Below are 25,582 nucleotides of genomic sequence, written 5' to 3' on the forward strand. Positions count from 1 at the left end.
CATCTAATTTGACACTCAAAAGGGCCTGGATTTTGTTCTTCATGAAGGACCATGGTTCTAGGGAAATGTTGGGTTATTCATCACTCCATGGTTTCCGAAGTTTGATGCCACAACAATGGTGGTTACTACCATGCCAATTTGGGTGAGGCTTCCAAACCTTCCCCTTCCTTTCTAGTACCATAATGTTCTTGAAGACATAGGGAATGCCTTGGGAAAATTCAAGAAAATGGATATGGAAAGAACAAAAATAAGACTTTTCACCTTTGCCAAAATATGTGTGGAAATAGATCTAAGCAAATGACTTCCAAACCACATTATTTTGATGCAAAAAAACTTATAATGGTCACAAGTTTTGGACTATGAGAATACAACATTTTGATGTCGTGAATGTTTTCAAACATGTCACTTGCATAATACTTTCCCATTGGCACAGAAAAATATTAAAAAGAAAAATAGGCAATCCAATCGACCAAAAGGATGGCAGTTTTTGGAGCTTCCCCTCGTAGAAGATGAAGAAGAAGAAATCAAAGAGAATTCTCAAGCCCAACATGATGCATAGAATAAAGTTCATTCTAGTCATCAACCGGAAGAGGACTCCCTGACACAAACAAGATCAATCATATAGATTCAACAAGGTTATTTCCTTGTAGGCATGCAGATTTCTTATGGCCTTGGGGGCACTAAACGAGCCCATATTTTTTAGAGTTATGACTCTGATAAAGAAGCTCCCCGTGTGGATGTAGATAGTGCATTGGGTTTGGTTCCTATTGTACTTGTTTATGATGCTTAGCACAAGGTGCATAAAATAAAGGGTAAAAAGATCATCTAATGTCGGAAATGTCAGCTTATCTTTTCCCGCTATTATTGTGGTGCCTTATGATGAAGAAGGTTCCTACATGGGAAGTCTTATAAAGGAGGCTCATGTGTGGCCCTAGATGGTCTTCTCTTTGTCAAAATAATGAGGAAAGTCTCCTTCATGTTTTTATCGAATCCCCCTTCTTTCAAAAAGTTTGGCAACTTTGTAGATCTGCATCGAGACATTCAATTTCATGGGCTGGTGTCGATTTGGAGGGGGGATGGTGTTTGTGGTATACCAATCCCATTTTTTGTCCTTTCAAAGCCCTCCCTCTAATTATATGTTGGGGGGTATAGTTGGCTAGGAATAGGGCAATCTTCTTGGATATGGCTTCAATCTCTTCTCACACAGCTAATGAGTTGTTGGTTATCTTAAGTCATTTCCCTCAGGAAAAGGACTTTGTTGCCCCTAGAGTGATTTCTCTAGAAGGTATTGATCCTTCAAATCTGTGGTGCTATTTTGACGATGCTTCTATTGACAACGGTCAACATTGCAGTGGTGGTTTTATTTTATTCCTCTCCTCTACCCACTTTTTCAAAGTTAAGATGGGATTGGGTCCTCGATCAAATAACAAAGCAAAACTCCTTTTTTGTAAAAAAATTCTCTTGTTTGCAAAAGAAAAGGGGTCTGAGCATGGATTCACATCTTTGGGCCCTCAAAGTTGCTATTGATTGGCTCAATGCCATTATTTCATGTAGGAACATTTATCTTAGTCCTATTACTGAGGAGACTATTCATATAGTTGAATGTTTTGCTTCTTTCTCTTGTTTGCACATTTTTAGGGAAAATAACTATAATGTTGACAGCTTATAAAAGGATCGCCTCCATTTGGAAGAAAAAAAGATTGGGTCATAGTGGGGTAGGACAATGATCAATCCCTGGAGTCTACCCATTGCCTTTATGGGGATTAGTTTTTTATCCCAACACATGTCAGTTTTTGATGTTATGTTTTCTCTATTTTGTCAATTTTTACATATTATTGGCAATGTATTTTTGCAATTCAGGGTCTAGGAGGAATGTGTTATTACACTTTGATAAGCTTACCTTTTTGTAGTTGTTGTTTTTTTTCCAAAATACACTCATGAAGTGTATATAAATGCAATTTTCATCATTTAACTATAAATGAAATTACCCATCTTTTTCTTATATATATATATATATATATATATATATATATATGAGATATTAATTGAATATTAATATTAATTTTCTTGTAATATTATTTAGGAGGATTCAACTTCTTTAAATATTGTGATATATAATTGAGAAGAGTTAGCTTTAAAATATAAAGAAGATTAATAATTCTAAAATACTATTATTTATTGTTCATGGGTGTTAGATAGATGGTAATTGGGTGTTTTGTTAATTCTTTTTTATGTGAAGTCATCGGTTTAATTCCCCTCCATAATTAGTGTGATATATTATTGGATATGATAAAGATATAATCTTGCCAAGATTAAAAAAAAAGTCTAATATTTAATAAATCAAAAATCAATTCAGTAAATACATAAAATTATTATAAAAATAAATTAATTTCTTTAAAATATTATAAAGTTAATTTGGTTTGAAATAACTTATTTACAAATCAGGAGTAAAAATTAATATTAAAAAAGAATGGACTGCATTGACGTTCTACGATTTCTCATTAAAAGTGTACATTTCTATTTCATCGCTGAGTTTAAGAATATTTAGAATAACCAGATTTGTATTTCATTGGGAATTCCAAAAATATTTTGTAATTCATTAAAACACTCAGTACAGGATTAAAACATATGCCATACAGTAACAAACAACAAGATGAATGGCCCAAGAAAAAAAACTCCGTATAGATCTCCATTATAATCATTGAACAGAATTACATATCTGTGCACCGATCGCCATGTTGGCTATGTTAGACCTGTTTCAACACGAGCAGCGCCGCCCCCAGATGTTGCTCACAAATTGTTCCCCCCAAAAGTGAAATTGACATAAATTTTCACTTCGTTGGTGAAAGGGGATGCAATCAAGAATCTGGTGTGGTGGAAATTCTTTGCTAAACCCCTGTGCATATACAGGTCGATCGGTGGCGATTCAATTCCGACAAATTTCAAACTGCTACGAATAACTGATGGTGTCCAAGAGAGCCATCCTATTGCCGATCAGCACTCTGAACAATTTGTCCACCTGCTTCTCAAAGGGACCGATGCCTGCTTCCATATCTGCCACGCATTTCTTCAAGGACTCAACGGATTGCTTCAATTCCAGCATCTCGTTCGCCGAACTAGACAGTTTGCAAGTTATAGATCTGTTCACCACAAAGTACAAATGCCGGACTGCCGCGTCGACGCGGTCGAGTTCCTGTAATGGAACTTGGGCGCCGTTACTTCTTCTGCTATCAATCTCTTTCTTCACTTTATGCAACAGACCATGAAGCGCCGATGCCGATAAAGAATGGCCCGCATTAGGAGCAACCGAAAGAGTTCGCTTTGAATTGAAGGACAGAGCAGTCACCAGCACATCGCAGACTAACACCGTCGTCGCCGTTGATGCATATAAAACTTCCAAGAACTGGGCGTTGCTTGAATTTCCGCTCGCCGTAGCCATCGAGAGCTGCTCGCTGATTTGCCTCAGCATCGAGTTGCACGTGTCCAATCTGGAGCGCTTCAGGCAAGAAGCCTGCGAACTCTGCGCCTCTTTCTTGACCATGAATTCCTTACAATTACCCAGCGCCGTCCTCGCCCTCAAAAGCTGCCTGGCTAAGATGGGCTTGTCTGAAAATCCCCCCAAGCCACGAACGATCATCTGCAGCGATGCCTGGTATTCATTGATATCACATATCGTCTCTCGCAGCGCATTGCAAACGTCCATGAGCTTCACGGTGGCGTCCAGTTGCTCGTCTACCCACTTGCGATTTTTGGGCGAAATCGCCTTCTGGATGTGGGGAAAGAGCTCCTCTGCCCGACAACGGACGCCCAGGCACATTTCCAGAGCTTGGCCGAGCCACTCCGCGCTCAGATTCGACTCGCCGCTTTCCTGTAGCTGACGAAGATCGGAATTGAAGCGGGCCTGGAAGGCATCCACAAGGGGATGCGTGTAAGTTGCGGGATATACGGTCGACAAGGAGTTTCGACGGACCGACCGAGGCGGAAGGGCCTGAAAGGCTGCCCCGAGAGATGCAAATACAGAGGAAGAACCCATCGTATTTCTTCTTCGGAATTTGTTATGCAGTTCTGCCAAAGAGAAGCAGAGAGAAGCAGTAGGAGAAAGTCGGTGCCAAAGAGAAGCAGAGAGAAGCAGTATGAGAAAGTCGGTCCCGTGTGGTTTAAGTAGCGCCTGGGGAGTCGGTCAATCAAGCCGGCGGCGTTGTCCATTGATTAGATAGGAAATGGAGAGGGTCAAGTTGGGGATCCATTGAGCTTTCATTTAGTATTCATGTCAATAATCTTGTGGCAAAATCGGCGGCGTTGTCCATTGATTAGATAGGAAATGGAGAGGGTCAAGTTGGGGATCCATTGAGCTTTCCATATAGTATTCATGTCAATAATCTTGTGGCAAAATGGTTCGGACAAGGAGGTGTGACAGTGAGGTTTGAGGTCTATATTGGCGCATTCCAAAAATTCCGCGGTGATGCATGTGGGGACCAAGACCAAGATTTCCTTTGGTTGTGTGTATATTTTTTTTTTAATATTTAAATTATTTCTAATGGAGACCAAGTGTTTTTTTTTTAATATTTAAATTATTTCTGATCGAGAACAAGTGTGTTTTTCGGATTGTGATTTAAATGGTGTGTGAATGGATTTTAAAATAAATTTTATGAATTAAAATAGTTATATAAATTAAATGGTTGGTAAATATTGTGTGGTAAAAATATGTTATAAGATTTTTAATTATGGAGATTTACTTCACACTTTATGGAGATCAAGACCAAGATATCTTTTAGCTCTCTGTGTGTTTTTTTATATTTAAATTATTTCTAATGGATACCAAGTGTTTTTTGGGTTGTAATTTAAATTATTTTGAATGAATTTTAAAATAAATTTTATGAATTAAAATAGTTATATAAATTAAATTGTTGGTAAATATTGAGCGGTAAAAATATGTCACAAGATTCTTAACTATGGAGATTCACTTAACACTTTACAATAGTTGTAAATTTACTTTATTACAATACCATTGAGTCAATATTATGGCTTATTGATAGATATATCTAGAAAAACCATAACTTATCATAACTTATTTCACATAATACTTATTTATATGGCATTTTTTTAATTAATCAATTTAAATAAAACAACAAAAATATGATAAGTACTTTAAAGATAAATTTTAACCTTTCACTTGTGTTTACTATTAAAAATATTATAAAATATTTCATAGAAATTAAATCTCTATTATCCACATTATAATTATTGATAATTAAATTAAAATTCCAAAAATCTTATTCTAAATAAAATATATTTGTCAACATAATAATAAATTATTTAACAATTAAATAAAATATCAAAAATTATCTCATGTTGCACAAGTTTACGGGAATGGAATTCTGGAACCTGTCTTGGGTTCCAGTTCCAAGAACCGGGTGCTGGAACGGATACCTCTCAAATTCTCGGGACGAGTACCTCTCAAAAGAACATGAAAGAACCCCGTGCGGCTTGTAAGAACTAGGTACTTCATAAACATTACCAGGTTCGTTCTATGGAGTGGGTGCATTGAACCCCGAAAAATATAATTTAATTAGTCGGAGAAATTGTTCGGAAAGTTATGAAAATTCCAGTTATATTTAGAGAAAATCCAGCAAGGATTTTTGTAAATCTAAGTTATAATTGTTAAACTTCAAAATTTTAGGTGTTCTAGACATTTTTGATGGTGCTGAACCATTTCCATCATCAAAAACAGGATTCAAACATTGCCTCTACAAGTTCCGGCTACTTTTGGGGGTCCAGTTAATTCCTCCATAGACGACTCCCGTGAAAATGGTGAAAATAGTGAAAATAGTGAAAATGGATTTGAAATAAAATATTAATTTTTTAATAAATAAAAACCCACTTTGATATTGTAATAGTATTATTCATATATAAAAATAAATTAATAACTAATTAAAATATTTATTTTTTATATTAATATTTATATAATTTTTATCAAAATTTCATTAAAAAAAAACAAATTAAATAAAATGAGTACAGGGAATGTTTTTTAAATTTGAAAAATACACTTATAAATTTGACGATAAATTTATATATTAACACAAAAGGACTGTTTTTACATTAAAAATATAAATATATTAGCGAATAGTTTTATTATTTAAATTTTAAAAATGCAAAATAATATAAAATTATAATCATAATTTAAATTATATAAAATTTATGTTTAATAATAATTTAAAAAGAGTAGTTTTTAAGTGATTTTTTGGAAAAATATTTAGTTTATTTTCCAATTTAAGTCCAAGGGTTTTTGAGGGGTTGAATTCATATATGGAATAAAAAAACCAATTTAAACAACACAAATCAACATTTGACCATAAATTTTTTCATCCTATTCTAACCTTAAATTAATCAGAAACTCTAAAAAATTACACTTAAAAACTCCTTTTAAAAATATTTATTCTCTTTTTATAATTTACTTTAATTATTTTATTTTATTAAAAAAATATTAATGATTTTTCCTTAATATAAAAGATTAATAGACTTAGTTGAACAATTACATGAGGAAAGCTTTCAAGCCTTCAAAAATTCTTATTCTTTTTTCGGGTTACCGTATATATAGATAGTGAACAATGTTCAATATCGTTAATATAATTGCATGCACACATTAGATTGTGAACAATGTTCAATACCGTTAATATAATTGCATGCACACATGTATGTTGAATGCAATATATTAAACTTTAATACAACCTTTTTTCTCCTCACTTTTTTAAAATGGGTATGGATATTAAAAATAGTTTTAAAATGGGTATGGATATTAAAAATAGTTGAATTATGAGAAGGGTTGGTTTCAGAGTAAGTCATATTATCAATTATTTATCGATGCTTTTCGAACCAATAAGTATGGTTCATCCTCGGGACAAGATAAGTTGAAGAACCAGATCATGGTTTCATGTTAAATAGAGAAAAAATATTATGCAACCGCTGTTGGATTATCTTTTCTCTATTTAACATAGTCGTTGGATGATCTTCTCTCTATTTAACATGCAGCAATGATCTGATTTATTGATTCGAAACACGTCGACAAATAATTGATGATGTGATTTACACCTAAACCCCTCTCATAAACTTGTTATGGATCACAAAAACCTAAATTTAACAAATCCATAAATTGTATTAAAAAGAATTGGATTCTGGGAAGTTCCATACAGATTCTCCTTCTCCTCCTCCTCCTTAGTTCATATAGAAAATATATCCTCTGCCCGGAATTGCTCACAGACCATCTCCTCCTTGAATTCCCACGACAGATGCGTACCTCCAGCATTTACTCAAGGTGCCAGGTGTTAGGCAGATAAAGTCAGGGCTCGTTTTTGTCATATCATGAGACCCCTGCATTAATGTGAAATCCCAGCTTGGGGATTAAACTGTCAGGAGTGAATTTTAATATATTACAACCATTCAAATGAGATGCGCGATAAAATTTAATTCGATTGTTGGGCTCTGTAGGCCTTTTGGCAAATCATTTGGACAAAATAACATAAATTATTTTTAATCATGGGATTGGGAAAAATGAGTCCAAATTTGATTTAATAACAATTTCACTTGGTCCAGTTGCACTCCTTCATTGGCATGCAATCCTCCATAAAATTGTGAGAGGTGCTGATATATGTGAAAAAATTCTACTTATTCAAACTGTTGAAGTTCCAGTAAGATCCATTGTAGAATTGGGGGTGGATCTTTGGTTGGACTATGTTTTCTTTTAGTAACTGCCGAATGATCAGCATTGAATCACCCTAAACTGAAATTGTATTTATTTATTTATTTTTCATGTTTTCTGCAGAACTTGCCATGATGCTAGATATTCGACATCAGGTAAACTGTTTTTTTTTTCAGAAAGAAAAAACTTCATGATTTATGAGAATATAAAAGTCGTGATACATAGGAGGGCAAAATACCTTAGGCGCAGGTGTTCAGAAATCAGATACTGTCATAAGATCATAGGATCAAATCAAAACCGCATAGATGACTAAAAAAATCAAAGCATTAAGTGCATAGCGCCACATGATCTCCAGGGGAGATATCCCACAAAAGCATGATAAAAACAGATCTGGATACAACAAAATACATATGATGCCAAGACAGCCGGAAATTTTGATCAAGATGGAGTCAAGGGGCAGACAGAAGTTCTGGAAGATGTGTTCATTCCTCCACTTCCAAAGGAACCAGCAAGTAATAACAAAAAGAGAACGCCAAGGAGGGCGTTGCGGGCTCCACCACCTGAAACCATCCTGAACAGAAGGAAAAACCTGGTGAGACATCAGGTAAACTGTTATTTTACTTGTTCATCAAGGCTTAGGATAACTTCTCTGGCTCTGGCCACCTTTTAATACAATTTTTCCACATTAATTTTATTGTTGATCTGTTTTATTTTTTTATTATTATTTTTTAATGATAAAATTGGTGAGAGAAATTTAAATCTTAGATTTCTCTATTTACAAAATAATTTATATCACCAATTAAATTTTACCTAAAAACTTATTTATTAATTTTTTTATTAATATAATAAATATATAAATAGATAATATAATTTAAAATAATTTCTTATAATTTTTTAAAATTATATATATATATTATAAATGGGAAAAAATATTAAATTGAAAAACATACCAATAATTGAAAAAAATATTTATTCATATATGCCACATAAAGACTTATCATATCACTTATGATCAGTTTTTCCCATTATTTTAATAAACAAAAAAAATACCTATGATATGAATATTTATTCATTTTCCATAAATTAATAAATATATATGTCATGCACTGCAATTCGAAAAGGTACTTTTCACATTCAAGTTTCCTCCTTAGTTCAATGGTGTATATGTCGAAAATATTTTTTTTATTAAAATTCAAAATATATATATATATATATATTCATCCGTTCCTTTCAATATCATGGGTCTTTTCCATTAGGTTCAGCAAATATATTTATAATACAAGTCGGAAATATACTTTTCACCATTACTTTTCAAATAATAATTAAAATTATGATGGTTGTTGTGATGTATCTGCAAAAGGCATTCTCCTTTCCCTTTTTTAAAAGAGATGGGGGAGATAATATATATGCTAGGTAATTAGAAAACATATTTTCATACTTATATATATTTTAAAAAGTTAAAAGTTTTATATATATATATATATATATTAATAAAAAAATCATTATAATATATTAAATAGAATATTATAATGATTATATATATATATATATATATATATATTTATATATTTTAATATTAGATTTTTTAATAAAATATATGTTTTTCTATTGTTGTTAGTTTATTATTAGTGAAAGTAATTTAGTAAGGCAACAAGATATTTTTTAGACATTTGAATGGGGCATATGAAATGACATATTTAAAATAGTTAAAGAGTGATAAAGTTTGAAAATATAGTATGAATTTAGTTCTTATTATTATCCTAAATAGTATCTTTGTTGTTTCTAGCTAAGAGAATAAAAAAATGAAATATTTAATTAGATGGAGAATCTTGAATGGTGTTATGTGCCTTAGTGTTTTCATCTGAAATGGAGAATTCCAAATCTATTGTCTTCTCTACTAGCTTAGAGACACTTCTCAATTGCAAGTGCACATTCTTTGCTAACATGGAGACTTTTCTTCAATTGGAACTACACATTATCAATGCTGAGCATTCTCTACTAGCTTAGAGACACTTCTCAATTGCAAGTGCACATTCTTTGCTAACATGGAGACTTTTCTTCAATTGGAACTACACATCATCAATGCTGAGCAAGATTTATTGTCATGCTTTTGACTGCTCCACAAGCACCTCTGCAATGATGGTCTTTATCTGCAAGTATGGGTCTCAATGTTTGCATGTATCTTTTTTACCTTGTGCGCACTGTGTTAGGGATCCACCTACTTACATTTTCCTCTATTTTAACATCTAAAAGGAATCTCCTTTCTACCTAGTATGCTTCATGTTCAACGTTGTTGATTTCTCTTTATTATCCCAATGGAGTATTTTTCAAAAACGATACGATAGATCACTCTATACTTTGTTGAGCCCATGACTGAGGAGGTGGCATGATGCCAGGTTATCGCTTACGGATTTAGGTGTGAATCCCTCATGGTATAGTGGAATAAGGGAAGGATTAAATTCTAATAAAACAAGAGTGAGTTTGACAAGGTATAGGGAGTCCCATGGCCTGGATATGGTGGGTGCCCACGTAGTCCAACACCATAGAGGAGGGGTTAGACTAGACCCAAACATGACAATGGTTTGAATCTAGGAGATTCCCTTAAGAAGAGAATCAATGAGAGGATCGAGACTGGAGAGAAAAAAAGAGAAAATAAGGCCATGTGTACACCTAGAGAGAGACAAAACATAGTCATAATAACTAGCCCCTCAAGCCTTGTTATAGTTTGAAGCTTGAGCCGAAGGGATGCCTACTTAGTATTGAAAACTAGTTTGGAGACTAAAGATAATGATAAAACTAAGAGAGTCACTAACTAAGAAAGTCATAACGCTGGAGCATTTAAACACCAATATCTTGAAAAAAAAAACCTAGAAGAGAGTCTTATTTGGACATAACAAAAACACAAACCCATAAAAGCCACAAATACCAAATTCGAAATGAATAATGATAATAGGCAATGGCGGTTCACATACCAATAAATAGTCTAGATTGTAACCTTCCCCTATAAAATCATGAACTGTATTTGCATTAATTCGCCTGCATGTGCTTCCCTTCAAACTTGGTGCCAAGTGTGTGGATTTTTACTTGACCTCTTTGGTTGAGGACCATTCCTCATATTTAATCAGAGTGGGAAATAGGGGGTATATTAAACATTATGTGGAATATGCGTTCTTCCTATTGAACATTGGTAGATTAATCTCTCTTTTAATCCAAATATTTATCTTATGGTCAGAAATGAAAGATGCTTTCTAGCCATCTCCTCTACATCAATGAATGAAATTTCAAATATTAACTTGCTTGCATCTCTAAATATATGTTTACCTTTTCACATTTACCTATACAATTATGAAATTACCATACAAATTATCAAATAGAAAATGGCATCATGTGAATACATGTTTACCTTTTCACATCTACTTATCAAAATTATGAAATTCCCATGTAAATTATGAAATAACAAATGACACCATGTGAATACATGTCTATTTTTCATATTTATGTAATAGAATTATAAAATTAACAAATGACATCATGTAAATAAATAGGCGTATAAAATGAGTGATTACACTAGAGCCATTAATTTTAAAAAGGGAAAATGATAAGGAATTGCATATCAACCACATTTACTAATATAAATTTATTAGAAATATTATAATGGATTCTCCCATCAATCTCTTTCTCAAATGAAAAAAATACTTTTCACATTTCACTTTCCAATTAAACAAGTGTAATATGCAACATTGTTGTTTAGCACCTGCCTCTTATGCAAAATTTAATTGATAGTAGAAGTTGTTGTAACTAGGATAAAAAAATTCGTAATCCTTTTCTAACTCTTGTTTTCTAGCAAAATTAGCTCAGAGAATGTGTTCCATGGAAGTTAGGAACTACAACTTCTAAAACTTGAAGAAGAGACTTGGAGATTAAAAAGTAGGGTTACCTAGATTAAGAAGCGGGATGGTAATACCAATTTTTTTCATAAGTATGCAAATCACAGAAGGAACATTAATTCTATTTGGGAGTTGGATTTGGAGGATGGTAAGATTGCCACAAGCCAACACAATCTCAAAGTTGTCACTTCCTCTCATTTTTCTACCCTTTTTAGTGATATGGGATCTTCCACTATTAGCTCTCAACTTCAGACCATTCGTAATTTCCGAAGAATTTTCAGTATTGAAGACTCTGCCAAGATCGATGGCTCGATGTCCCTTGATGAAATAAAAGAGGTTTTGAAAGAAATCACCAAAGATAAGAGTCTGAGCCCTGATGGTTGGACAATCAGACTCTTCCTTTCCTTTTTTGATTTGATGGGGTCATATCTTTGCAATATGGTGGAGGAATCTAGAAGATTGGGGAAAGTCTCTAGAGCTATTAATGCAACATATATAAATATAATCCCCTACAGCTCCAAAACTAAGACCTTATTTGATTTCAGGCCCATATCTTTGTGCAACTTGACTTATAAGATCATTTCAAAAATTATCTCTAACATGGTCGAGCCTATCCTTGCTGATATGATTCCCCCCATCTAATTTGGTTTGCTAGCCAATAGGAAGATTCATGACACTATTAACATTGCTGAAGAAGTCCTACACTCGATTAAGTAAAAAAAGCTTCAAACCTTAGTCCTTAATATGGACATTAATAAGGCCTTTGAAAAAGTAAATTGGACTATTTTTCAATTAGTCCTTCTTCAAATTAGTTTGGGATCGGAGACTACCAACTAGAATATGGGTTGTGTAACTTCAACATTTTTTTCTATTTTTATCAATTGTCTCTCCCACAAGCAACTTCTCGAGCTCAATAGGTCTTAAATAGGGATGCCCTTTGTCTCCCTTACTATTTTTGTTGGTGATGGAAGGTCTGAGTCTATTGATACTAAAAGAAAAGAAAGAAGGAAACATCAAAGGTATTAAAATCTCATGTAATCAATTCATCACACACTTATTGTCTGTGGATGATGTTCTGTTGATGGGGGTAGGATCTGTTAGTGTCCCATGTCTACGGATCTTGGTCATGTTAGTCTTGTTATGTATCTAAGGTAAAAAATTGTAAATATTAGCCATACTCACCTAAATATTATTGTTCAAAGAAGTCTAGGTCTAGATTGGGTATCATGTAAAGCTTCTCATTTTATTAAGACTCCAATGTCTAAAGTCATGTTTTTCCTTACAAAGGGAAATCATGGAAAGTCTTTGGTCACATCGAAAAATGTACAAAAATCATGTCTTATAAACCCTTGGTTATTGTGAGTTGTTTGTTCAGTGTGAAGAAGCAAGGTTATTATTTTGTAATTTGTATCAATTTTTCAAGTGAATAGAAGAAGGCAGAAGGAGCTTGACAAGGATTCTTGTGTCAAACATTTGTTGGTATGTTTTCCTTCGTTTTCTTGGTAAGAACTGGGTGTTTCTTGAATTTTCGCTCTGGGGAGGCAAAGACAACTTCTTGCCAATTTTCCTCAGCATCGAGCTACATGTGTCTAGTCTGGAGCACTTCAGGCAAGAACCCTGCAAACTCTCCGCCTCTTTCTTAACCATAAATTCCTTACAATTACGGATCGTCGTCCTCACCCTCAAAATTTGTGTGGCGAAGATGGGTTTATCTGAAAAATCCCCCAACCCATGCACGATCATCTGCAGTGATGTCTGGTATTCATTGATATCACATATCATCTCTCTCAGCGCATTGCAAACGTCCATGAGCTTCATGGTGGCATCTAGTTGCTTGTCCACCCACTTGCAATTTTTTGCGCGAAATGGATTTCTTGATGTGGGGAAAGAGCCCCTTTGCCTGAGAAGCTCCTCTACCTGAGAATGGACGCCTAGGCAGATTTACAGAGCTTGCCCGAGCTAATGGAACTAGGAGGACTCACCAAAGTGAGCTTAATCATTTCATTGACAAACATGAAAATTTATCCATCCTGGCTACCATAGAAACTACAACAACTGTCATTATTTTTCAACTACTCCTGCCGATTCCACCGCTTGCCACCGACTGCCATCTACCGTCGTTATAAGAACAGGGTTTGTCGGCGTCTTGATTAATATTCTAACAAACCTCCCCTTAATCATGACGACCTAAACTTTAAGGTGCCTGCTGGTCTCAGTCTCAGCTAGGCCTTACAACAGTGCATAAAAAAAACTTGATAAGGGGCTTTCATATTTTGTTGTTGGTTTCACATAGCACAACTCTCTTCAATGGACACGGTGTTGCAAACATTCCTATCTGCCAACACTCCACTGGATACTCTCTGCGATCTATGCCACACAAGCATCACGGTCTTCATCAGTGGACACTCGGTTCCAGACACTCCTATCTATGAACACTCCACTAGATACTCTCTGCGCCAAATAGGCGTCACGGTCGACATTAGTGGACACTTGATTGTAGACACTCTTATTTGCGAACACTCCACTGGATACTCTTTGCTTCACATAGGCGTCATGATTGACACAACCTTCTTGAGAGGGCACTCGGTTGCAAACACTCCTATCTGCCAAAAGTCCACTGGATCTACACTACACAGGTGTTACGGTCAACACGATCTTCATTAGCGGGCACTCGGTTGCAGACACTCTCATCTGCCAACACTCCATTGAAAACAACGCTCTCCAACAATGTCAACAACAAGGCAGACTCCACTTGCCCTTCACAACCACCGAGCCCTCCTCTGGCTCTTCACACCACAGAGCCCACAACTCTGCACACCATCGAGCTTAAACACTCCTAGGCTCACCCTTATGCCCTCTTCCAGACAACACTGGACCTCACACAGCTCCATAGGCTTTGGCAGTGAGTCTTAACACACAAGGTGGCCTTTTAACAATGCTCTATCCCATGGTCTCACACGTACATGTTGCATATACCCGTCTGCAACAAAATCACACATGTATTACTGCCTTGGATCTTTGCCTTGCATGTTGGCAATATTCTCAACAACGATCAGACACACAGATCTTCTTGATCTTCTTGTTGCAGGCTCCTGCTACTCCTTGATGCACCAAAATATCTCTGGGATCAAACAACGCTTGCTTCAGTTCTTATGCTGCACAATACGTGTAATGAAATACACAAAACCACTTCTCTTAGAACCGAAATAACATCAATTGTAGCTTCAACTTTGCTAGCAGTTCTTTTAACCAGACATACATGCGGGCCGCACACACTCATATACTCTTTCAACAAACATAGGAGCTAACACTCAGCCACGCCTCAAAGCTTCACGATCTTCTATGCGAACACCCTTCCAGATTAATTGTAAGTTTGCAACAACAAGAAGACACACTGGCTCACGACAGATGCTAACTGGGATCCCAACAGCGACACCAAAATTCATTGTCTGAGTCAACATACCAATGCTCCTCGGGCTAAATGAGTGTGCACCTCACAACAATATTTGCTTACTGCTTCACCACCAGACGCTCGATCTCCTTCTTAAGTTCCTCATCCGCAAAATTGGAAGACACATCTCTGGGCTGCCACATATCAATGCCAAAATTCACGATTTGTGTAATTCTCCACCCCAAACTGTGAAAAAAAAAGCACCAGAGACCAGGCTCCATGTTTATTAGCTCAGAAAATAGGCGCAGACAGATAATCGAGGTGTCGAGATGAATCTCAGCACATTCGAAATGGGTTTACAGACGTTTTTAATGCAAAAATCCATGGGAATGGAAGTGATTATGGCAAGCCCATGCGGCCCCCAGAGAGGAATAAACTCCTGAACCAACGTCCTTCCCTCCTTTGTTGTTGTGCATCTCTAATGGCTCCAACTGTTAGCACACATAGCAAGTCTTCCTCACGACAGACTCACTCTGCTTCCAACTTTCCAACCATCGGCTCTAATACCAGTTGATGGAACTGGGAAGACTCACCGAAGTGAGCTTAATCATTTCATTGACAAACATGAAAATTTATACATCCCGGCTACCATAGAAACTATAAAAACTGTCATTATTTTTCAACTGCTCCTGCCTACTCCGCCGCTTACCGCTGACTGCCATCTATTGTCGTTATAAGAACAGGGTTTGTTGACACCTTGATTAATATGAAAGCTTTTAACAGCGATTCTATATGCGGAATAAAAACTTAAAGAATTGTAAAACTGGAATGAAGGTTTAATGCCCAGTAAAAATAAATTACCTCAAGCCATTGATAACGCTCTTGCTGCAGTCAAAACCTTTCTATTACGCTTCCACAGTCCACTTGCGCTCCAGCTTCAATCCAAGCAAAAAGAAAAGAATACAGAAAGTCTGAAGGCACTTCCAAGCTCTGTTATCTCAGCTAGATGGTGTAAAAACTGAAGGGAATTGAGATACAAGCTTGGGGACCAAACAGATAAATTTATAGCCAAGCTTCCATCAAGCTTCTGATGGCTATGTGTCAGGTGTTCCACAGATCAAGGTAGAGAACTCCAGATGGAGTAATGGACCACTTCAGTAGCTCCCAACAATAAATTTATTAACTGCAGTTGATTTCCTTAATTTAAGGAAATTACTGCAATTGGTTTCCAGAAATTAAGGAAAGACTGTAGTTTACTTCCATAATTGTAGGCAGAAGTTGTTAAAAAAAAATTAATGGAGCTTAACATTCTCCCACTTGGTCCATACTTCCAAACTTAATGTCTCAACTTAAAACCCATTGATAATCTGTATTAAGTAATAGATACATGAATCATGGCGATAAGTCCTCTAATAACGAGTATTATCTTCCATGTATTACTATGTACTTATTCTTATTATAATTTATGTGGAAACAATTTCTTAATGAATAAACCTTATGTTTATTCTTGGTCCTTCTTAAATGAATTTTCTCAAATCAACTTAAAGTGCACATAAATATGAGAAAAAACATGACAATAATTAAGAATTTCATTAAAATAACATTGTCCATACAATGAGAAACTACATAATGGAACCAAGTCCCATATTCATTACATGATCCTTGAATTTAAACGGTCGCATGCCCTTAGTCAAAGGATCAGCGATCATCAACTCAGTGCTGACATGCTCAATGACCACTTTCTTTTCTTTAACATGTTCCCTTATAGCTAAATACTTAATGTCGATGTGTTTATTTTGACTCCCACTTTTGTTGTTTTTAGCCATAAAAACAGCAGCTGAATTATCACAATATATTCTCAATGGCTTAGAGATAGAATCCATAATTCTAAGCCCAGAAATGAAACTCTTAAGCCATACACCATGTAAAGTAGCCTCAAAACAGGAGACGAACTCGGCTTCCATAGTGGAAGTGGCAATCAAGGTCTGCTTGGCACTCCTCCATGATACAGCTCCACCGGCCATCATAAAAATGTAACCTGATGTTGATTTGCGTGAATCAACACATCCAGCAAAGTCAGAATCTGAGTAGCCAATTACTTCCAAGTTGTCCGTCCGTCTATACATAAGCATGTAGTCTTTGGTTCCTTGAAGGTACCTCATTACTTTCTTTGCAGCTCTCCAGTGGTCTAAACCTGGATCACTCTGATATCGTCCCAACATTCCCACAACAAATGCAATGTCAGGTCTTGTGCAGACTTGAGCATACATTAGGCTTCCGACAACAGAAGCATATGGAATGTTCTTCATTTGTTCCCTTTCAAGGTCGTTCTTCGAGAATTGGTTCAAATTGAACCTATCACCCTTCACAATGGGAGCTACACTTGGTGAACAATCCTTCATCTGAAATCTCTCTAAAATTTTATTAATATAGGTTTCCTGTGACAGACCCAAGATGCCTCGAAATCTGTCTCTATGGATCTTAATGCCAATGACATAAGATCCCTCACCCATATCCTTCATATCAAAATTTTTAGAGAGGAATTGTTTCACCTCATGTAGCAAACCCTTATCATTGGTTGCTAGCAAAATGTCATCCACATATAAAACAAGAAAACAAATTTTACTCCCACTAACTTTCAGGTATATACATTGATCCATAATGTTTTCTACAAAACCAAAAGAAGAAATTACATTATGGAATTTCAAATACCATTGGCGGGATGCTTGTTTTAAACCATATAATGACTTCTTGAGCTTGCAAACCAATTGCTCACCATCACTAGAGGGTAATCCTTCAGGTTGTTTCATATAAACCTCCTCCTCTAGATCTCCATTAAGAAAATCCGTTTTCACATCCATTTGTTGCAACTCCAAGTCAAAATGGGCTACTAATGTCATAATAACGTGCAAGGAGTCTTTCTTAGATACAGGAGAAAAAGTCTCCGTGTAGTCGATTGCTTCTTTCTGAGTGAATCCCTTAGCAACAAGTCTTGCCTTGTATCTCTCAATGTTGCCCAATGAGTCTTTCTTTGTCTTAAAGACCCATTTACATCCAATGGATTTTGCACCATTAGGCAACTCAACAAGATCCCAGACTTCGTTACTCTTTATGGAATTCATCTCTTCCTTCATGGCATTGTACCATAGTTCTGATTCTTTGCAACTCATGGCTTGTGAAAATGACTCGGGATCATTTTCGGCTCCAATGTTGTAGTCAGATTCTTGTAGATACACAACATAATCATTAGGAATTGTTGATCTCTTTGGTCTAGTAGATCTTTTTAATGTTGTACCATCATCTTCCTGAGAAGTATGTGGTTCAACTTGTTGTTCAAAAATTCTTGGCAACTCTTGAACTCCTTGATCTACTGGAATATCGTCAGCAGCTTGTGGAACTTCAACAATTGGTTGTTCAACACCAGTTTGTACTTGAGGGGTGCTATGAACAATAACCAATCTATCACTTGAAGTGGAAGGTTGAGATTTTGAATGATCCTTCTCAGAAACTATGTTTCTGGTTTGATCGCTCCCACTGATCAAGTCATTTTCAAGAAACTTTGCATTTCTTGATTCCACAATCCTAGTGCTGTGAGATGGACAATAAAATCTGTAACCTTTAGAACTTTCAGCATATCCAATGAAATACCCACTAATGGTCCTTGGGTCCAGCTTCTTCTCTTGTGGATTATAAATTCTCACTTCAGACGGGCATCCCCAAACGCGCATATGTCGCAAACTCGGTTTCCAACCTTTCCATAATTCAAATGGCGTTTTAGGAACCGCCTTGGTTGGAACTCGGTTTAATATATACATTGTCGTCTTAAGTGCTTCAGTCCACAAGGATTTAGGAAGATTGGAGCTGCTAAGCATACTTCGCACCATGTCCAATAATGTTCGATTTCTTCTTTCTGCTACACCATTCTGGTCAGGTGAACCAGACATGGTGTATTGGGCAACAATCCCATGCTCTTGAAGAAATTTAGCAAATGGCCCAGGTGCTTGTCCATCTTATGTGTATCTACCATAATATTCTCCACCTCTATCTGATCTCACGATCTTAATTTGCTTGCCGCATTGTTTCTCTACTTCAGCCTTAAAGATATTAAAGACATCTAATGCTTCACTCTTTTTATGAAGCATGTAGAGATACATATATCGTGAGTAATCATCTATAAAGGAGATGAAGTATCTCTGACCATGTGAGTCCATGTCTGGACTACATATATCAGTATGTATGATCTCTAATATGTCCGAACTCCTATTGGCACCTTTCTTTGACTTGTTGGTCTGCTTTCCCTTTATGCAGTCCACACAAGTCTCAAAATCAGTAAAATCCAGAGTATTAAGTACCCCTTCATTTACCAATCTTTTAATTCTTTCTATGGAGATATGACCTAGTCTCCGGTGCCATAATTTAGAGGAATCTTCATTAATAACACATCTTTTAGTGCCAGTGTGAACATGCATTGAATCATAAGTGACATTGTTTTGTAAATTAATGCAGTAAAGACCATTAGACAAAATACCATTCCCAACATAATCAGATTTATAGAATAGACTGAAAGATTTTTATGAAAAGTTTAAGGAATATCCAAAAGGTACAAGTCTTGAAATTGAAATCATGTTTCTAGAAAAACTTAGAACATAAAAGGTCTTTTCTAATTCTAAAACAAAGCCACTACTTAAAGTTAAATAACATGTTCCTATAGCTTCCACATGCGAGCCCATCTTGTTTCCCGATAAGATGCTTTGCTCACTTCCTACTCGCTTCCTTAGGTTTTGCAAACCCTGCAAGGAATTCGAACTGTGAATTGTTGATCCAGAATCAATCCACCATGTGTTAATATTAACGTTAACCATATTAGATTCATAACAAACAAATGAGACTAAATTACCTTTGTCCGCAAGCCATTTCTGAAATTTGGCACATTCCTTTTTCATGTGTCCCTTCTTTTTACAGAAGAAACACTTGGAATCCTTCTTGATATCGGCTTGGGGAGGTACTTTACCTTTCCCTTTCCAATTGGCTTGAGATTTGCCTTTCCACGCATTGCCAGCATTGCACTCTCTCCCAGTTCCATCACCAGTCTCTCTTCCTCTTGAACACACATGGTCATGAGTTCATTAATTGACCATTTATCCTTATGTGTGTTGTATGAGATTTTGAAAGGTCCATATTGGTGCGGAAGGGTGTTCAGGATGTAGTGCACTAGGAAGGACTCCGATATATCAACTTCGAGTTTCTTCAATTGAGCCACAGTGTCCCTCATCTGCATGATGTGCTCGCGCACACCTTTCACACTGGTGAGCCTTAGGGATGAGAACTTCATGATTAGGGTGCTTGCTAGTGCCTTGTCTGAAGTGACGAATTGATCATCAATGGCCTTCAACAAGTCTCGGACCTCTTCATGCTAATCAACGGAACCACGAATACCAACTGAAATTTTAGTCTTAATGAACATCATGCTTAGACGATTGGATCGCTCCCATCGTTCATAAAGCGTGATGTCCGCTGCAGTGCTGATATTAGTGAGTGCCAGTGGTTCATCTTTCCTAATAGCATAATCTATGTCCATCCACCCCAAATGAAGGAGAATCCTCTCCTTCCAAATCTTATAGTTATCTCCCTTAAGTTCAGGAATGTCACAACGAATTTCAGAGAAATTTGCAGGTTGTACAACTACATCAAAATTAAAAATTACATGCTTATGTTAAAATTGAGTCTTAGACAAAATTTCATGTTTTACCAATGTAAATCATGCTCAAAATTGAATCTAATGACATAAAAATTGCCTGTGGGCTAAATTTTCAATTCAGACAAATTCAATAAAACTTATTAATTCATAACTCCTGTGGGTAGGTTATGAAATTTTATCCTAATTAATTACATAAATATAATAAAATTACTGTGAGATAAAATTTATTATATTTAGTCTAATGAATTACAATTTAATGTCTAAATAATCTTTATGTGATCTAACCAATCATAATATATAATTTTATTTAATTAAAGATGTTGTGGCTATTCTCTAATTAATTAAAATTATATGGATCACTAGACATTATCCATTATAAATTGGATAAACAAAAAATATATAAATATGGAAAACGGAAACAATTACCGCACCAATCAAACTCTTAAAAAGAAATTTCTTATAAAATTATAAACATTTCTTTAACCAGAGTAAAACTCATTAAAAATATATATTTAAAAAAAAAATACAATCTAACCATTCAAAATTATAATAGAAAAAAGGAAAAAAATTATCCCAACTTGGAAAGTGGGACGCAGCTTTAAACCTTTTTTATTAATACTGACCAGCCTGAACGTTAACATTGATTAGGAATTATAATTATAATTTCATTTTACAAAATTACACCTTTTATAAAATTAAACGGAGTTTTTGCAAACGCACACTAATTATGGCAGCTCTGAAAATCACAGTTGTAACATCAAATGCAGGTGAGAGGTGGTTTCATTACATACAATGCATTTCTCCAAGTGGACAAACAACGGAGCGAGTTGCATTTAATACAATGTTTACCTTAAATAATAATAAACAGTGTCATTGTATGTGTCATTAGAACCTTTCAGAATCAGATATAACTGTAGGGTTACGGTTTGGCAGACTTTGATGCCTGGACGCAACAATACCGTGGTTTGTGTGTTTACTATTCTTCTTTAAATACTGGTAAGAGATCAAAAGAAGCTTTTATCTTCATGTTTATAAAACATGGTTTTCATTTGGCGTTGACAGTGTAGTTTGTTTCATTCTCATTATCCTGCGATGCCGTGTGGATAGCAAAGCATATTAAGATAACCAAAAGGCAATTCTCCAATAACCATTGATAATAACAAATTGAATTGCCTCGGGAAGCTAATAACAGAAATTTTGATTCTGAGACCATCACAGCGTTGTAATTTTGTAACTCGAAGTGCTATCTATGAGAAATACGACAGGTATTAACCAGAAAAAAAATAAGATCATTCTCCTTTCGTTTAAAAGCGACTGAATTCGAATTTTCGAGGGGCGAGAAAACAAATTTCTCGGGGCATGGACTGTGATTTTCGTTATCATAACAACATAATTTTGGTAAGCAGAACACACCAAGGCAGAGATAAATGTTAAGCTCTGATACCAATTGTAAGCTTTTAACAGCGATTCTATATGCGGAATAAAAACTTAAAGAATCGTAAAACTGGAATGAAGGTTTAATGCCCAGTAAAAATAAATTACCTCCAGCCATTGATAACGCTCTTGCTGCAGTCAAAACCTTTCTATTACGCTTCCACAGTCCACTTGCGCTCCAGCTTCAATCCAAGCAAAAAGAAAAGAATACAGAAAGTCTGAAGGCACTTCCAAGCTCTGTTCTCTCAGCTAGATGGTGTAAAAACTGAAGGGAATTGAGATACAAGCTTGGGGACCAAACAGATAAATTTATAGCCAAGCTTCCATCAAGCTTCTGATGGCTATGTGTCAGGTGTTCCACAGATCAAGGTAGAGAACTCCAGATGGAGTAATGGACCACTTCAGTAGCTCCCAACAATAAATTTATTAACTGCAGTTGATTTCCTTAATTTAAGGAAATTACTGCAGTTGGTTTCCATAAATTAAGGAAAGACTGCAGTTTACTTCCATAATTGTAGGCAACAGTTGTTAAAAAAAATTAATGGAGCTTAACATAATATTCTAACACGAGCCACTCTGCGCTCAAATTCAACTCGTCGCTTTGTTGTAGCCGACGAAGATCGGAATTGAAGCATGCCTAGAAGGCGTCCACAAGGGGATGCATGTAAGTTGTAGGATATAGTGTCAACAAGGAGGTTCTATGGAACGATCGAGGCAAAAGGGCTTGAAAGGTTGCCTCAAGAGATGAAAATACAGAGGAACAACCCATAGTAATTCTTGTTTGGAATTTGTTATGCAGTTCTGCCAAAGACCAAGCAGGGACGAGCAGGGGAAGAATGATGGTCCCATGCAGAGTAAGTAACGCCTCGAGAGTCGGTGAATCAAGTTGCCAACATTGTTGATTGATTAGATGAAAAACACAAAGAATCAATGGGTTGCTTGTGGAGTAAATTGGCGATCGATTGAGCTTTCGTCGCAATAATCTTATGGCAAAATGGTTCCGACAAGGAGGTCTAAGGTTCAATGTGAATATCCCTAATTTTTTTATATATTGGAAAAGCTTATCATAATTCAGTTGTTAAAATAGCACCATGATAATCATTACTGGCTACTATTTATGAATAACTAGTACCAGGATAGTCATTACTGGCTGCTATCTATAAATGCAAGCTGACTCATCATTGTTATTAAAGGAACACCACACCACTAACACCAAGCCACCTAGAATTACCCATTGGTGGTGCATAAGAGGGACTCGTGTCTCTCAATCTTGGACCATTAACTTGTTTCCTTGTGTTCTAAAGGTAGACCATTGCTATAGATTTATATAGTGAATATTTTTTATTTTATGTTTTGCTTTTTTTTAAGATTTAAGTTATTTCAATATTTTTTTATAACAATTTTTTATGAATAATATATTATTAAATTGTTAGTCAATTGGGGTATTTCAAGCGGTTGGATGGCATGAATGCTATCTTCGCTACCCAAGTTCAAATCCCTGTGAGTAATATGATGAACTATAATACCTTGGTAAATATTGTTGTAATGGCTATGATAAACTATAATACTTTGGTAAATATTGTTGTAATGGCTTTGTAAAAAAAAATGTTGTTATTTTATTTTGCAAAATCTTTATTTAGATGTGTGTCAATCCATATTTTGAAGGTAGAAATAGATTTAACACCCTCAACAACCCTAAGGCACCTAAAATTATATTTTAATAAATAAATAAATAATAGAGTTTTAAATTACTTTTCACAATTTTTTTTAATTTTATATGTGTGTTTTAGATAAATAATAATAAAAACTCTGAGATATTAAACCACCTTTTCAATTCTCCACCCTATTTAGGTGTCATTCTTTCTTAAACATAACTATGATATAACTTCACTAATACCGAACTTATATAACTATGATATAACTTCACTAATACCGAACTTATATAACTATGATATAACTTCACTAATACCGAACTTATATATTATAAATAATAAAGTTTAAAATTGCTTTTTCACAATTTTTTTTTTTAATTATATATATTATAAACCATAAAATATTTTTTTTATATCAATTTGAAATACATATAATTCAATTGACAAAAATTGATTGGTGGCTACGACATCTAGGGTTTTTCTGTTTTCTGTTGTTCCATACCGCACCGCCACGTTTCAAGGATTGTTATGCCCCTCTGAGGTCGCCCATGGTGCAGAAAACTGTCTGACGTCCTCTCCAGCATGGAATGCTATACACTTTGGCCCTTTTTGTACTGTTACTTATGCTTCCAAGTGCAGCGTTGGTCTTTTGACTATCAGAGAAGTAAGATGCGTGGGGCATGATGAAAACAGAGGAGGGACCACTCCTGAGGTTGCCACCTGTGCAGAGTCTCAGTCGTGGACGATTTTTGTTTCAAATATGACTCCAGGTGCCTTGTTGTTGGCACGGAAGGGTATGGGGCAAACGAAGGTCAAGTACCTCGAGTTTTATCCCCTGTTCCTCTGTTTTTCTTTCTATTTGCACTTTGTATCTATTGGAATATACTGCGGCTTTGGCCCTTGAAGCTATGGGGTTCGTGTCAATGTTGAGGTCGTGCCTCCCTTATGCCATGCCTTCATTTGCAGTGTTTCCCTTCCATGAGACTGTGGTTTCCCTGGGTACCAGGCCAAGGAATCCCTTGTGTTATACTCTTTTCAATGTGTTCCCCATTTTTTTAGTGCGTAGAAAAAAAAAGGAAAAAGATTTTTATAAAAAGATATGGAGTTTATCTTTTATGTATGATTTTTTATAGATTTGGTTTTATCTCTTAAAGACCACCGAAGAGAAATGGCACATATCTATAAAATTCCAATGTCTGCAATATGAGGGGAAAGTCTTTTATGACTTTTCCTTGTTCAAAAACACTAGTATATCAAGAAATTCATCAATTATCTTCAACTCTAGATTATGTGAGGGTGCTCCTAGAGCCTGGACAACAAATGGAACTATAGTTTCATTCAAAGAAGCAGTTCAAGGGAGCTTTTGTGGATTTGCATATCAAAGTCAAAATATTCCTAGTCCCTACATTGTTGACCAAATGGACTAGGCCCCAGCTTTGGAGGTCAATAATCCAAAGGTTTCTTCTTTTTTTTCTTCCCTCCCAAAAAAGAAAATCATTTGTAGATTCAATGGTTTGTGGTCAAAACTTGAAGTGCTAACCCAATGGATCTTCTTGTCATGGACACCAAATTCTAACACATACTTTTGCTCCAAAGCTTTCTTTATCGTCTAATTTGACACTCAAAAGGGCTTGGATTTTGTTCTTCATGAAGGACCATGGTTCTGGGGAAATGTTGGGTTATTCATCACTCCATGGTTTTCGGAGTTTGATGCCATAACAATGGTGGTTACTACAATGCTAATTTGGGTGAGGCTTCCAAACCTTCCCCTTCCTTTCTGGCACCATAATTTTCCTGAAGACATAGCGAATGCCTTGGGAAAAC

General features: G+C 35.6%; 1 protein-coding gene across 1 annotated transcript; it reads right to left on the minus strand.

Moving 5' to 3' along the window:
* Window positions 1-2,950: 2,950 nt before the first annotated feature.
* LOC149181403 (protein BPS1, chloroplastic-like) lies at window positions 2,951-4,033 on the minus strand. Its single transcript, XM_089414196.1, has one exon. It carries the CDS (start codon window positions 4,031-4,033, stop codon window positions 2,951-2,953), a length of 1,083 nt encoding a protein of 360 aa, XP_089270322.1.
* Between the last annotated feature and the right edge of the window lie 21,549 nt (window positions 4,034-25,582).

The sequence above is a fragment of the Pinus tabuliformis genome, chromosome 3_2 (genome assembly GCF_031772625.1).
Source record: "Pinus tabuliformis cultivar Carrire ecotype Pingquan chromosome 3_2, CPIR1, whole genome shotgun sequence".
Classification (NCBI taxonomy): Eukaryota; Viridiplantae; Streptophyta; class Pinopsida; order Pinales; family Pinaceae; genus Pinus; species Pinus tabuliformis.